General features: G+C 41.5%; 1 protein-coding gene across 1 annotated transcript in view; it reads left to right on the top strand.

Moving 5' to 3' along the window:
- Positions 1 to 6,106, top strand: part of LOC105306142 (V-set and transmembrane domain-containing protein 2A) — a 26,395-nt gene extending 20,289 nt beyond the window's left edge. Inside the window, exon 5 of the mRNA XM_011381047.1 lies at positions 6,018 to 6,106. Within this exon, the coding sequence (XP_011379349.1) occupies positions 6,018 to 6,106 (89 nt within the window). The remainder of the gene's footprint in view (positions 1 to 6,017) is intronic.
- Positions 6,107 to 16,148: the final 10,042 nt, after the last annotated feature.

Genomic DNA, 16,148 nt, shown 5'->3' with positions numbered 1-16,148 from the left:
TTGGCCAGACTCTCCTTTGTCACAGACACTCTCTTGAGGAACGCTTGCCCTCCACATCTTGGGGACGGCGATGTGACTGGCTATGGCATCAGGTACAAAAAAGGGTAGAAAATGGGAGGCTGCGCTCCTACACTCCTAGGACGTCTAAGACTTCTTAGACTTTTCCATTTGCAAAATGGAGAAAATACCTTCCCTGCTTTACAAAGGCAAGGGAATTACACCTGAGGGAGCACTGTGAAAATTTTGAAGCGTAAAGAAAACAAACGAAGGGCATCGTTATTAAGTAGAAGTCGAAGGTCCATCAGGCTACCCCTCATCCGGCCGTCGGGGGACACGGTCGTCTCTACACGGCCATCTCATCATTTGGAGAAGAGCATCTCCTTTTCTTCTTCACAGGGTATTTTGCGTCGGTGGCCAAACACTTAAAAATTCGCAAGGCATTGTTTTCGACGTTGAGAGTAATGAACAATAATTGCTGAAATTTCACCTCTTGCCTCTAACGAGCTTACAGTGGAATCCATGAGACGAGCTAGGAATATAATGAATCACAGGTCAGTGGAAGCCATGCCAGACCCATAGGAGAGGCAAGGCCAGAACGCTGCTGCCGCTCAGAGCAGACAGACGACAGCTGGCTGGCGGGAGCGGACACAGTCAACGGCAGGTTATCCGAGGGCAAGAGTTGCTTAAACTCAATGTCGTGTTAGAGGGATGACAGGTCTGCCGCCTGGGCTGGGCCAAATAAAGCAGAACAGGTGATCCTATTCCAACACAAGTGACAGGAGCCCTCAGAACTAGAATGGAAGTATGCGATTCCCTAGGGAGGGGAAGCAGGAGAGGAAATGTGCAGTGGCTGCCAGCATGCCAGGGCCCAATGAAACAGGCGATTTATGTATTGGGTCAAAACGGGAGGGATGTCTGGAAGAAATTGGCACTGGACCCATAAGAATTCTAAAACAAACAAAAAAAATATATTCTTTTCAAAAAATTATAGGCTAAAATCCTCCTATTATTTGACTTTTCCTCTTAAATAGTAACTTAGTCTGTACGAACCCGAATAAAAATTACATTAAAAACTAGCTCAGATTCTCTTGCCAGCTGTTTTTATTCCTTAAAGCTGGCATCTGTAATCTGCAATGAAAGAGAACTATGTCGAAGGCTGGTCTGTTCCTGGCTGTATTGATACTCCATTCTCCAGAAGCTAAGCTGCTTCACAAACAAACAAAAAAAATGCTGGATTGTTGCTTCTTCTATTATCGGAGGATTTCCATTTTTAGGTTTGTTCATTCGATAAGCATCGCTAGTCTTCACCTTTTTTACATAAAGGTTCTAAAGTCAGACCACAGAGCCTCGGCGTGAGAGAAATTGTTTCCTTTCCCTTTTCTTGCTTCTTTGGATTCTACTGGATACTCAAACAAAAAAAAAGAAGAAGAAGAAGAAGAAGAGAAAACCTATCAAGAATCGTACCCCTATCTACAGACAGCTGCCATGAATTATGACTGTTCCCCAAAGCTAAACCAACTACGCATTGTACTTCCATACAAAATTAAGCCATCAGAGTCACAGCCCAGGGAAAGTGGGTATTTGAAGAGCTGGTAACATTTAGATGGGATAAATTTAGAGCACGTCTCGACGCTCATCTTAGTTCTTTGAATGAAATGCTCGTACCCTGTTCAGGTGAACTTTCTTGGAAGACAGATGCTCTGGTTGTCTCTCTCCCTGCTACTCACTCCTGGTGCACTTAACCTTTCTTGGTCCCAGGCTGTCAAATTTGAATGAAAAGCTTGGAAAAGCGAAGTTCTTAGAAAGAAGACATGTAAGAATAATGGCGGAGCCACCTCTCGCTGAAACATCTAAATGAATTTGGAAGAAACTTTAAGCTCTAAAAGTCTATATGAAAAGTTCAAAATATTATGACAGTTGGTACACTATACGGAGCAGAGCAAACTTTACTTACTAGAAATGTCTAGGAAAACTGAGAGGCTGATGACGTTTTTATATTCAGTATTTCTTAGCTCAGAGTTGGGGAAAAGAAGTTTTGTATCAAACGATTCTTTTCCCTGAAGCGTGTTGTAGCCAGTGCATTTTCTCTGGAAAGATCAGCGCACGTGTAAGCAACAGCTTCGCATCCTGATTTGACAGACGTGGCGACGATGGGGCCAGGTCACTTGCCTCAGGGAGTTTCACAAAGGAGCTGGTCTATATTCCAAGTGACTGGACTGTTCCTGTCCCTTCGCTTTCCTGCCTGTCATCCCTGGAACCTAGGGGCAGTCACTGCAGGTCACTGAGTCACATTTTCCTGGTCCGTAGGTGGAGTCTCCAGGGCCGTAGAGAGGACGGAGTAAGGTGACGCGCACCGAATGCCTACCGTGTCTTCCCAGGCACAGTAGATGCCCAGTCCAATTCTGTCGTTTTGGAGACTGACCTTCGCAGGAGGCAGGGGGACAGCGTCATTAAAGAGCCTTCTAGCCTCATGGTCGTAGGTACGGCGGAGAAGACGTAGTGCCACAGATGGAATGGCTTCGGAAGGGAGGCACTGAGGGGAGCCACGTTCCTCCATGTGGTGACAGAAAGAGGACAGGGCTGGGCAGGGCCTCCCAGGCCGGGAAGCTGAGCTGAGTTCAGTGGATGGTGACGTAGCTGTCCGTGGCAGATGCTCGTGACAGGGCAGTGTAACTGTACCCTGTCTCTACCTGATCGCTGGGCGGGCCACCGTCTCCGCTGCTGTGTCGTGATGGTTTTATTGCTTTGTCTTTTTTAAAAAAATAGATGGAATTTTCTGTTGTTCCCTAAGGTGATAATTTAGTGAAGATAAAATATTTGAGGTGGGTTTTTTTTGTTGTTTTTTTTTTTCATATTTCTTATTGGCCAGACTCTCCTTTGTCACAGACACTCTCTTGAGGAACGCTTGCCCTCCACATCTTGGGGACGGCGATGTGACTGGCTATGGCATCAGGTACAAAAAAGGGTAGAAAATGGGAGGCTGCGCTCCTACACTCCTAGGACGTCTAAGACTTCTTAGACTTTTCCATTTGCAAAATGGAGAAAATACCTTCCCTGCTTTACAAAGGCAAGGGAATTACACCTGAGGGAGCACTGTGAAAATCTTGAAGCGTAAAGAAAACAAATGAAGGGCATCGTTATTAAGTAGAAGTCGAAGGTCCATCAGGCTACCCCTCATCCGGCCGTCGGGGGACACGGTCGTCTCTACACGGCCATCTCATCATTTGGAGAAGAGCATCTCCTTTTCTTCTTCACAGGGTATTTTGCGTCGGTGGCCAAACACTTAAAAATTCGCAAGGCATTGTTTTCGACGTTGAGAGTAATGAACAATAATTGCTGAAATTTCACCTCTTGCCTCTAACGAGCTTACAGTGGAATCCATGAGACGAGCTAGGAATATAATGAATCACAGGTCAGTGGAAGCCATGCCAGACCCATAGGAGAGGCAAGGCCAGAACGCTGCTGCCACTCAGAGCAGACAGACGACAGCTGGCTGGCGGGAGCGGACACAGTCAACGGCAGGTTATCCGAGGGCAAGAGTTGCTTAAACTCAATGTCGTGTTAGAGGGATGACAGGTCTGCCGCCTGGGCTGGGCCAAATAAAGCAGAACAGGTGATCCTATTCCAACACAATGTCTGGCATGCTGGTATAAAAAGAAAAAACAGTAATGCTCAAAGAGCCATTATGCTCATCTTAAACACGTGGAAGAAGTGGGCATCTTATTCGGGATCTTAGAAGTGAGTGGCAGCAGAGAAAATTAGAGCTCAAGACGCCTGATGCCATCGTGGTTCTCAGTCACCAAAAAAAAAAAAAATCTACCCGTAACCATGAGAATAGAGCAGGATGTGTTTTTACAAAAAAAAAAAAAATTGTTTTTACAAAAAAATAAATAAATGATTTAAACTTTCTGTGGAATAGACTGTAGCATGTTTGATAAACACATGTATATTCAGATTACTGTTACATTCAGAATAATGTACATTTGAATGAAAATGGCTGTGATGATTATTTGTTCAAATTACGCAGGACAAATTATATAGCATTTTAGATTCTCAGATTTCACTAAGTCTTTGGGATTCCAAAGATAAAGGAGTACATATCTCTTCGTTCAAGTCATAAATGAACTATAGAAAGAAAAGACGATTGGAGATTTGCGTTAGAATTCACTGTGCAGGAAAGAAAAACTTTTTACTTGTCCCGATAAATACATTTCATTTACTAAAAATAGGCTAGGAAATGCATGCGCCTAGCGCAGATGAATGGTCTGGGCGGACAGGGCTATGTGACAAGGCCACATTGCCTGGAAGATGGCAGTTCGGAGTTTAGTCGCCTTAAAATATTCTTTACGCTGTGTAATTAGATTCTTTCCAACCAAACTGCTCACGTAAATTATGTTTTAACTTGCACATGCTGGACGTAGCGTGGTAGGACACGTTGGGTCAAAGCGAGGTAGCTGTTCCCTCATGCCTCCTAGGAATGATGGGGTCTTGGGTCTGCCATGAAGGGCCGGTGACTGGAGAAAGCGGAAGGTTAATACACAGTTTCAGCACATTTGAGCCAAACCGCCTGTGCGATGAGGAAACTGTTATTTCCCGAAATGCGTTTTTCAAAGTGAATCATTTTACCTCATTTTATTGCTTTTAGCATTTTTAAACGTTTTTCAATAGCAGATGGACATACTTTGTGTCAGGTGCCATCGGCTACTTAAGGAGCCGTGTAATTGATTTTTTTTTTCCTTTTTCAAAAACCGAATCCCCTGGGGAAGAGTCTCTGTTCGGAAGAGAACAGAGCAGGCGCTCGGCGGGGCGGGCTGCGATGCCCGCGCTCCCCGCATAGACCGTGCGGGCGCGGTCTTCGCACCGCGAGCCGCCCGCGGACTGTACTGTCGCTTCTGCATTTTTGAACCTTAGCTCCCGCCTTCAGAGCAGGGACACTCTCCGGGGACCCATCGCCACCAATGGGCCTTCAGTCACTAGGTTTCTGGGAGGGGATGGGGCATTAAGTGTGTGGCTCGCCTGCCAAACCAAGGTGAATCAGAACCAGCGTTAAAGAACCTTAATGCCAAACAGCGACGTGGGGCTCCTCGAGGCCCCCAAACCTTGACCCTGCAGCGACCTTTTGACACCACGTGTGTTTCTCGGTCTTTAGCATTGCCATTGTGGACCTGAGAGCGATTTAGCCAAAATAGCCAAAGGGTTGAATTTCTCTACCTTTACGTCCTTCACACCCACTTAAGTTTTCTCCAATTAGAAAAGAAGAATGAAAAATGCTTTGAGCCTGAGTCCATTCTCGTTTTCTTACTAATAAAGGTACTTCATACGTCATTTAGAAGTAGAAACGTATCAGATGAAATTTGTCTAATTGAAGAAAAATTGCAAAAATACAATATAATCCTTTCCCCTGGTCTCCAAGCCCTTTAAAAATGTCTAGTTCTTGATAGATAGCACTAACCTGTCCTCAGATTTCAAGGCTAAAAGCTGAGAAAGATCTTCCTCTAAAAGGAAATGCCCCGACAGCAGCCAGGGGGCGTGGTTGTAGGTACCAAGACAGGAACAAACCCCATGACTCTAGGGAATGGTCCAGAAAGGTTCCCTCGGGGCGGGGCGGGGCGGGGCGGGGGAGGGGCAGGGAAGAGTTGGTTGTGGATTCATCCCTCCAGTGTCCCCACCTGTGGAATGGCATTGTTTGAAAACAGACAAAACAAACAAGACGAACTTCCCGGGACTGAAATACTTTGTATGTGTTGTTGTTTGCAGTGCATGCCAAGACATTCATGGGCACCAGAGCCAAGCTGGCGAGCTAATTAAATATATATGTGTGTGTGTTTAAAACAGCCTAATAAGGAGCGTTGGATATCTTCAAGATGAGCGAATATCTTATAACTTCTTCCGCAGGTGCGAGGATAGCTACAAGCCACGGGCTTTCTGTCCTGCTTCTTGTTTGTGGCTTTGTGAAGGGTGCTTTGCTTTAGTCTAAAGTGCTGACTTTTTTCCAATATCACTTTCTCTTCTTAAAGCAAAGAGCAAATCGCCTGTAAAATCTACGGAGCGGACAGCAAAGTTGACCCTAAACTCCAAGCACCACCCTGTACCCACTGTACTCTAATTTCCTACCCAAGGACGCCTGCTTCCAGAAGCTTAAACGAAGAGGCTATCACTCGCTTTGTTCATAATAGTTTCTTGGGCGAGTCATTGATCTTTTCTTTCAAGAGAATTAGTGTGCAGTGATAGGATGTTTTCTACCAGCAAGATCTTTTTTTTTTTCTTTTTTTCCTTTTCTTGCGGCTGCTTAAAGCATCATCTTGCTGACTGCTCAGGGGTTGGCCTGAATGCGATGGGGATAGTAAATATTTACTACGGATACCATTGATTCCCTACGAAAGGACCCGTTATCTGCAGGAAGCAAACAGAGATCAAAAGACTTCAGAATATAAACTGTCATCAAACGAAAACCCCCGTTTGGGGCCAAGAACAAAATTACCAACACTGCGAGGCAACAAGGAGAACATTATTTTAAATCGGAAATAAGAAAAGAAATTTTTTTTTTTTTAATTTTCCCCTTTTTTTTTCCTTGGATTTTTCTCCTTTTTCTTGATTATGGTTCTTGTTCAATGGTGGCAAATGCTGATTACGGCCAATCCCTGTCATTCCTGGGAGGTTTATATAAATACATTTCGAGCGTTCTATATTTCAATGTATTTTAATTCATTTCGCAATTCCTGTATATGCAAACTTGACAAATTCTGTAAATTGCTTATAGTATGTGTGATATAACTTCGAAGTAGATAGAACTATGACCCTCATGCAAGCTGATTTTTATCATTATATATATAAATATATACATATAAATATCTATATGTTGGGCCACCAACCGTTTTGTTTTTTTTTTTTGATAAAGCATTTCTCACTTATGGTTCATGTATTGTGTGAATTTTGTAATGCCTCGTTTCACTTCCACAGGTATGACAGCTGCAGATGGCCTCTGTTGGCCTCTGCTTCCTTCTGGGAAAAGCATATCCAAAATTGTATCCGATAAGTGAATTAATTTCGTCGTGTGTATGCTCTGTTGGAATTTGCTATGTTCCTTTACAAATGGTGTTTATTGAGGTTTGAGGGTCTCTTGACTCTAAAGAATGTACACTCTCTGGTTTTGACAGCTATCCCTATAATATAATCATCATCATTATTGTCAAAAAGCAATGTTGCTCCTGGAAAATCTGCCTCGGGGGTGAATGAGGGGAACGAAGTGGTCGCCATTACTCGCTCCCTAATCCTGGAAGAACACTTCTTGCTGTGGCTGAAAGTGTGCCTCCTTTGACCTTTATGAATTTCTGTAGCATTGTCATTCCGTTATTTGCTCCTAATTATATTTTAATGACTCCTAATTAAAAGTTCGAATTTGGTTGTTGGCTAAATATAATATGTAAAAGATGACTGCGAATCCCAAACAAAGATAATGTGTTCAGTTTTCACTAGTGAAGTGAATTATAATTCTAAATATTCTGTTCTTATCTTTGGCCATATGATAATTCAGACTCTTTCATTTAGAATCTGTTTTCCACTCTGGCAAAGACTGGCAGGCAGAACGAATTAATGTGTTCCGTATACTCTATGGACTAGGTACGGGTTGAGATAGGAATGACCTAAGTCTCTCTTCCGGAATGATCTGTCCATTTTCGTTCATAACAAAACCAGGAGATCATCTCTGCAGGACCGTCGGCTCCCAGCCTAAGGTCCTGAGCTGGAGCTCGAAGGCAATGAATACCTCTGCTTTTCCAAGGTAAACGCGTTGACTTTCTGCAATTCAGTCACAAGCAATGTGCGTATTTTCACAATATTCTTGACATTATCTTCTGAAAGTTAATGTTTCATGCTAAACCTTTTATTGACATTTTTCTCGTTCATTTGGTTTATTATTTCAGTCTAATGAGAACAATAAATAAAGGATTTGATTGCACTATTTTATGAACCTAGAAATTTATTTTCTTTCGAAGTCGAAGACTTAAAGTACATGAAATAATGGAAAGATAAATATTATTTATTCTGTCTCTCTGGGCTTTAAAGATTATGTACATCCAAGCATGAATGAGTATACCGATTCAAATTCAAACAGGCTGGAGAAATTCACCATGTACTTTGCTTTCAGCCGAAGCTCAGCTCAGGAGGGTGGTCAGTGCTAAAGTGTCTCTGATCAGTGATGTTTACCACATCCCTTGTAAGAAAGGACATGTGCTAGCTAGCTCGGTGGAGTCCGTGAACCCACCGAAACTATATGCATATTTGTGTGTGTATTTGTTTTCTGGAGATGGCCCTTCACATTCATTGATTCTGAAAGTGATTTGATTATGATTTGCTTGCCTAAAAGAAGAATGCTTAGATGATTTCAAGCACCTACGAGGATGTGATTATTATAATTTTGAACTAGTTTATCTTAAAATTCATGGAAGCAAGATATGTTTAGGGAAATAGTGTGTGTGTGTATGTATTTGGCCAAGAAAACATAGTTTTAAGTAAAGAAAAAAATTCCCTTTTAATTTCTTATACACAGCATGGAATAACAGATATGAGATGATGTTTGTAGAATTTTTAGAACCAATACTAAGAGCTTAAAATATAATTTTACAAATTATACACAGATACCAATCACATAAGTGGTCCTGGTGTGGATGTTATATAAAAGACAAAATATTAAACATAAGTTAGCGGTAGTTTTGATGAGAAAAAATAATTGCAAAAGAAAGTGTAATTTGCCTTAGATAAATACATATAGTCCAATGATTGCATCTTGGAATTAAGACTATGAAGCTACAAAATATATGTGCACATAATTTCAAATATAAAGCCAAAATAATTTTAATTTTAGATCTCATTAATTAGGGGAGCATTTTATCGCTCAGGAAGTGTTCTAGACTTCACAGTCCAATCGGTGGAATAGATAAGGTCCTTTCTTGCATCTAGAGAGACAGAGAGGAAACATCCAAAAACAAGAAAATATATAATAGTGATAAATTCTAAGAATAAAACACAGTAGGATGACATAAAGGCATATGACTATAAATGGTCAGGTAGGGAGGCGACATTTAAGCAAAACTCAAATGACCAGAAGCCAGTCAGGAGAGGATCTGGGAGAAGAGGCTTCTAGGCAGAGGGCAGCTTGTGCCAAACTCTGAAGGTGAGTCCGCCTGGGCCAGAAAGTGGGCAAGTGTGTAGTCAGTGAGGGGGAGGGGCGTGAGAGGAGTTCAGGCCAGGGAAAGACAGACGAGACCCAGCCAAGGACAGAGGAACAGAACAGAGTGTATGCGAGTTCCACATGGCTCTTAATCTGAGATGGGACACAGGCTGTCCCCACAGCTGACTTCTGAGTGGTTTAGCTTGTCAGCAAAATGCCTTTGGAAACAACATTGAATCCCTCAGATGGTCGGGTTATGCTTCTGTCTAGAAGCTGCTGAGGTGTGTTAGGCATGGTGGAATGTAACTCAATGTTTTGATGCTGATTTACAACTGGTAATTTTGAGAAGGAGAGGGAAAGATTGAGAGACAGCCGGGACAACCTTTAGTGTAGCACAGAACTAGTTATGATCATTACAAAGGCAGTTTGAAATAAATCGAGTATATGAACTGAAAGTACAGACAGAATGAAAGAAAAGAGATTCGCTCCTAGACACGTGGTAGCAAAACATTGTAATTAAGATGGTAGAGGGAGGAGGAAAAAAACTCTACATGTTCACAGAAAAAAAAAAAAAATGATCAAAAAATCAGAAAATAAGAGCTTAGAGTTCTCCAGAAGACAATAGATCAAAAACTACAGCGGGGAAAATATTGTGTCAAAATAATTTTACACTTAGTTAAGTTATATTTTCATTGTTAAAGAAATAAACAAAATCGATCTGAGGTAGTCAAGGCCCACAGAAGAATTGCATGTATCTGCTCTTCTTGAAAGCTCTGCTTGCCTATCTGCTCCGACTCAAACAGGAATCAAATATGATGTTGAAAATAAATGGGCATGATATAAGCTCTCTACCCTATGAGATGGCATTAAATGTAAAGAATTACTGAACATTTTATTGTATTTCGCTGTATATGAAAAGAAACAAAAGTTTCACAAAACAATATTAACCCTTATTTTGTGCATGCAATGAAATGCACTCTAATATTTTCTATTTTGTTTTATTTCTTTGTTAACTTGTCACAAAACATTAAATCGATTTCGCAACCCAAAATTTGAAAAAAAAAAAAAAGAATCCGGAGGTGTATTTTATTCCAAAACTTAATATAAATGGTGAACATAATTACATGACAGTATATAATAATAAAACAATAATTTAATTGCGTTCTAAACTCTTATTATATTTTTTAAAACCAGTAAGTCAGAGATGATCCGAGGACAGAAAAAGTACATTCTTCATCCTAAAAGTACATTCTTCACACTAAAGTGGCATGGCGTGTTGGGGGCAGGAGAGTGACATGTGCCCTGCGTTTTGGTGTCCCGTTTTAGGTTTGCGTCCTTTTCTTTTCTGCCCTATCGTCATCTGAACTCCCTTCCTATATGTTTGAGATATGTGGGAGCTGAAGAAATAACTGCAGGGAGGTGTAGCGGTCTCCATGGACCAACCACGAACCGTGATGAATATCCCATTGATCGCCTGTCCACTACGTGTTGGACTAAGGCACCCCAGAGACCCGAGGATATGGTTTCAGTCCGGAGTCATTTCCCAGTGACGCAGCAAGGTCTGGGGAGTTCTCTTTCTTCGATGCGCAGTTACTCCCCAAACGTCTCGACTTCTTTTGTTGTCACCGATGAGGTCCTCCAGAAGGCATCCCTTCTGCAGAAGCCTGAAGAATGCCTTGGAGAGTAGCATGCCAGCACATTTTCAGTTCACTTCCGCTGCGGTCCTCAGACACCAGGGACGTGCTGGAAGATGTTGGAGTGTGGCATGTATCGATAAAGGAAGGACATGTGTGGTGACTGTGATGAGAAGCAACCCAGAAACGCAATCAGCATCATCTGAGCCAGTTTTGAATAGGTGAGTGATTGTGGCATCTCCAGGAAGGAAATAGAGGGGCCACCTTCTTGAAGTCACACTTGATTTGTGTGATGACCTTAGAAGAAAAGTCCTCCATTTCTTAAAAACAGAATTTTGAGCCACCACATGAAAGTCACACTCCTCAGCCAAACCCGTCACCAGAGTCAGATTTGTTGAAGGGATCACCAGTCACAGTATTTTATGTGCATATTGAGAATATTACTCTCAGCATCCCCCAAAGGGAGCCGAGACATTTGGGGAGTAACTGTGCATCAAAGAAAGAGAACTATCCAGACGTTGCCATGTTACGACTCAGGACTAATACCATATCTTCAGGTCCAAGACATAGTGGGCAGGAGATGAATAGAACATTCATCATGATCCATTGTTGGTCCGTGGAGACCGCTATATCTACCTGCAATTATTTCCTCGGCTCCTAAAAATACAGCTGAAATCTATACCTTTAGCAACTTTACATAGGTTCCCTGTTACGTAAGGTAACGGCTATCAGTTTTTGAAGGACCCTCGAATTTCTCCTCTTTACCAAAATAGTTCATAAAAAAACAATGACAGAATTGTGACACTATTAAAGTCATGGATAAAGCATTTACCTGTCTTTGGTAGTACAAAAGACAGTCGAGTATTGAGTTATCATAAGCATAATTAGGTGCTGAATCCAACTAGAGCTGCTGTTCCAAATATAGCTACTTGCCGGAGCAAATTAGCAGAGCTGTCGTGCAGTTAATAACTTGGTAGTTTTCTACTTTATTGCAATTAGAATAAATAAAAGGATCTTTTTTTAACCTAGCAGGGATGAAAGTGTCTCTATGCCATTTGCTTCAAAGTTACGTTGACTCTCCAGGTCGGAGCTACAATTTAGTCCTCCTCACTGACCCCTCAGACGTCCTATGGCCCTATTATATTGATGGCACCATGTTGATAAGACCTAGAGATAAGGATGGAACAGCACCCTGGAGGTTTTAATAATATATATATATATATACTCTATGGGGTGGAAAATAAACTATAAAGATATAGGACCATGATGGCTTTAAGCATCCCTTTAAATGTTCAAGTAATTATTCCAATCCTTCACAAACTATTCCGGTGAATATAACAATGTGGCACTCTCCAATTCATTTTATGAGACTAGCATCACGTAGCTAGAAAACCTGACCATGACAAAGAAAGGACAATCTCAAGCTAGTCTAACTCATGGAAACAGGTGCAAAAATCATCAACAAAATAATAACAAAACAAACCCATCCATATATAATGCATCACATAGAATAGACACGGTTTCATTTCAGAAATGCAAAATTGGAAAATCCAACAATAGGATCCTCAACAGTCTTAGATCATAGTCCCCAGAAGCAGGCAGCGAGACCAGGATTCGAGTCTAATTGATTTATCTGGGAAGTTCCAGAACCATGAGCAGAGGAATAGGAAGTAAGACAGAGAAGAGAAGACAGCGTGCAGTATCCAGCCAGCTATCACTGTGGGCCACTGGAGTCCCATCCCACGGGGGGACTATGTAAGTGGTATGAAACATACACCTGAGTTAACCCCATCCAAAGGACAACCTGGAATAATTAAAAACCAACTCCTGCTATTCATCGTGTGGGGGTGTCTGGCTTTGTGGGGAGGAAGAGAGAAGTAGGGTTTATTTCCAGGCATCTCCAGCCTGCCTTGTGCACGAGCAGAAGAGCCTTCTGCAACTCTTAGGACAGTGATGGGGAAAAGAACCACAGGTGTGGGCAGCGGGGAGTTCGTGCAAACGCACTGAGGTGCTGAGGCCCATTGGGTCTGGACCACAGCAGCTTCTGCTGCAGCATCACTGGAAGAGAAAAGCATGCGTAGATCTCGGTGGAAGAAAAAAAGGCGTTTGTTGAAATTCAATGTCCATTCCCGATTAGAAACTCTTGGAAAACTAGGAATAGAAAGGTCCTTAACTTACCTGGATAATGCGTATTTTCAGAACTGTAGCAAACCGCTTTATTAAATTATGACACATTGAGTAGTTTCCCTTTACAGTTGGAAATGAGGGACAAGACAATGAAAACCATTGTCCCATGTAAATCTGTCATATAACAATGTTCTTAGAAGCATTTTAATGATTCATAGTTGAGAAAAACACAAATGACCATTAATAGTAGAACATATAAATAAATGGCATGTTCATACAAGGATATACTAGCGGGCAAAGGAAATAAACGAACCAGGGCTACTTTCAACATTACGAGTGAATCTCAAAGCCATAATCAATACTTGATTGATTAAAGACATAAGGACGTACAGATGGTAGCATCCCATTTACACAGAATTCAAGAACGGAAAACTGATTCAGTGCCTGCAGCAAGGTAGAAAATTTCAAAAGTGGAGTAATACATCACACCTTGTCCCTTCTAACGCTAAGAAACAGTCCCGAGTTTCATGGGCACGTAAGGATTTGGGAAACAATGCACACCACAGTCTGTTGTGCTGCTCAGCCTCACTTACCGGGGGACGTGAAAGCCAGGTGTGGGTGTAAACTGGAAAAAAAGAAGGCCTTTCCTCTGGCCAGTCCACGAAAGGAGTGGCTCTGTCCACTAGCGCTCACGGCCCCGCAGTTCAACGGTGCTCAAAGTCCCTTGTGAACACACCAGGACCCCCTCTGAGGCCTGCTAAAAACTCCTGCCAGAGGAGTCACCGTAAACAGCACTAGACTTCAGTAGGAAAGGCATGTCTTCTGTGGCTACCTACTCATCTACTTCTAAGAAACCATTTACCACTGCCCGCTGGTAGAGATTAAAGACGGGCCACCAGGTGGTTATGAAACTCGCTGGGACTTAATGTCCTCTGTGAAGTCCAGTCATCGCACAGAAGGAAGAGAGTGTCTGAGAAGATCCCGAAGGTACAAGTCACCGCATGAAACGTCACACTCCCAGCTTCCTTATTCCCGCCACATCGTCAGTCCCCAGTCAACCCACCTCATAGTGTCATCAGGAATTACTTCTCCTTAAAGGAAAAAGTTTAAATTCAACTTATAGACGATTTTGCCGCCAGAAAATTTTCTTCTCTTAAGATATCTAGAAGACAGACAAAACTTGACTAGAAATATCTGATGACAGATCTTTAACAATCGAAATCATATATTACATGTTCGAACAGTTATAGTGTGTATCAGAGAGCAGATGGTGAAGACAACATTTAAATCGCTGGAAAAAATAGTTTTTTAGGCAATCTCAGAATGATCTCTTAACTACTTGGGGGGTAAAATTCAAGCAAAATAAAGTGAGTACATTAAAGTGCAGCATAAAATTTAAAATGTATGTAGTTTAAGAGTCAAAATCAAAAGAAGAACTAAGGGAAAAACCACTTCAACATTAACATAATATGCCCAAATCAATATCCTTTCATATTTTTTAAGACTTAAATCAGTAAGCAAAAGAAAAAAAAAATCTCAGCTTTAAAAAGGGGGGAAGCAAATAATCAAATTTTTTCAAGGAAGAAATAAAAATGGCCAATATTCATGAAAATATTCAATCTCGTTAAAAATAAAAGAAAGCACTAACAATAAGACCAACACTTTGTAAACATAAATCTGAATTTAAAAAAAATTGGCATTCTTAAATGTTTTATTATAAAACAAGAAAAATGTATAAATTATATTCTCGACACAAGAAGGTAAAAAAAAATGCCATTTAAATGAACCGAAGGATAAGGAGAAATATAAAAATAAATACAAAAATATTGAATGATGTAACAGAAAAATCTTAGAGAGCAGATACAAGAGAAAGTTGTTTGAACAAGTAATAAAAGAGGCAAAATTCTGGGTGAGAGACTTGGAAAAAAGAGGAGGGGAAAAAATGTTAAGACATAACGAGAGATCAGAGACTAGAAGTTACCCACGCATATGACATACGAGTCCGTGATCATCTGTAGTAGGTTGAGTGGCAGGAAAAGCTTAAAATGGTAAGTGGCAATCTCGACTTCCAATTTAATGAAGCCACTGTTTGTCACCTGATGGAGGCGCACCTCCTCTGAGAACCAAAATCTCCAAATGAGCAGAGTAGAAAAGGGACAGAAAGCACAACTCCCAGGAGCGGATAATTATGTATGGCAGTATGAGGAGCCATGCCCACTTCCGGCTTTGGTTCCCAGAAGCAGGTGTGCTGACTCTGGAAAAGTCAGCACCGCATGTCGTCAGTAGGCCGTGACTTTGTTTGATCAGGCCAGCTGCTTCAGAGTGACAGGGTACGTGGTGACACCAGTGAACTCTATGGGCAGGCTTCCTTTGACACGCTTCTGCTGCAGAAAGAGTCCTTAATCAGAGCAATAGTGAAATGTGGGTGCTGGCAAATGCAGGACCAAAGGGAGGAAAATCCATATGAGGAACACTTGTCTGGTCCAGACACAACAAACGGTCACCCGCTCCGCGATGGAAAGAATCCAGTGGAATCTGCTACCGCTGCCAGGTCCCCCGTGATGGTGTCAGGTCACGGGCTCGGCACTGGTGTCTCCTACGGGCAAGCTGGGGACCCGGAAGTGTGGCAGCCAGGCAGCCTTCGTGTGGGGGACCCTCGTCATTGAGCCCAAGCGTATGTATTAATATAAGGTGAAATAAGGTGATCTAGCGAGCGCCTTTATAGACAATAAATGATGCATAATAAAGTTTTTTAAAAGAAAACTCTTTGTAAACTTTAATTTGAAAGATACACCCTCAAGAAAATGAATAAAATCTATCTTAAACTAACGAGAAAACACGTAATTAACATTTACACACTAAAAACACTTTATTAAGCTAAGAAACATAATCGGGATCACTGTTATTGTTTGATATTTAACACTGATCTCATAATCAAAGCGGTGCAAAATACAAAAATAAGAAATAAAAATTTGAAAGAAAAATATAATTATCATAACTTGAAAGCAAATAATTATCTGCTGAAAAGCACAAAAGGGTAAATTGACATTTTAGGGCTAGTCATCAACTATAATATGATAAAATATAAATATTAATTTACCAAAATAGCACTTTCCTTTACACCAGTTAGAACAATAATGGAGAAAGAAATGCATTCACACTGAGAACACAGACATCAATAAGAAGAACAATATCAAGAAAGATGTCAGACCTAAATG

This window comes from Pteropus vampyrus, unplaced genomic scaffold (genome assembly GCF_000151845.1).
Source record: "Pteropus vampyrus isolate Shadow unplaced genomic scaffold, Pvam_2.0 Scaffold424, whole genome shotgun sequence".
Classification (NCBI taxonomy): domain Eukaryota; kingdom Metazoa; phylum Chordata; class Mammalia; order Chiroptera; family Pteropodidae; genus Pteropus; species Pteropus vampyrus.
The sequence above is the reverse complement of the archived record's forward strand: the minus strand, read 5'-3'. Positions and strand labels throughout refer to the sequence as shown.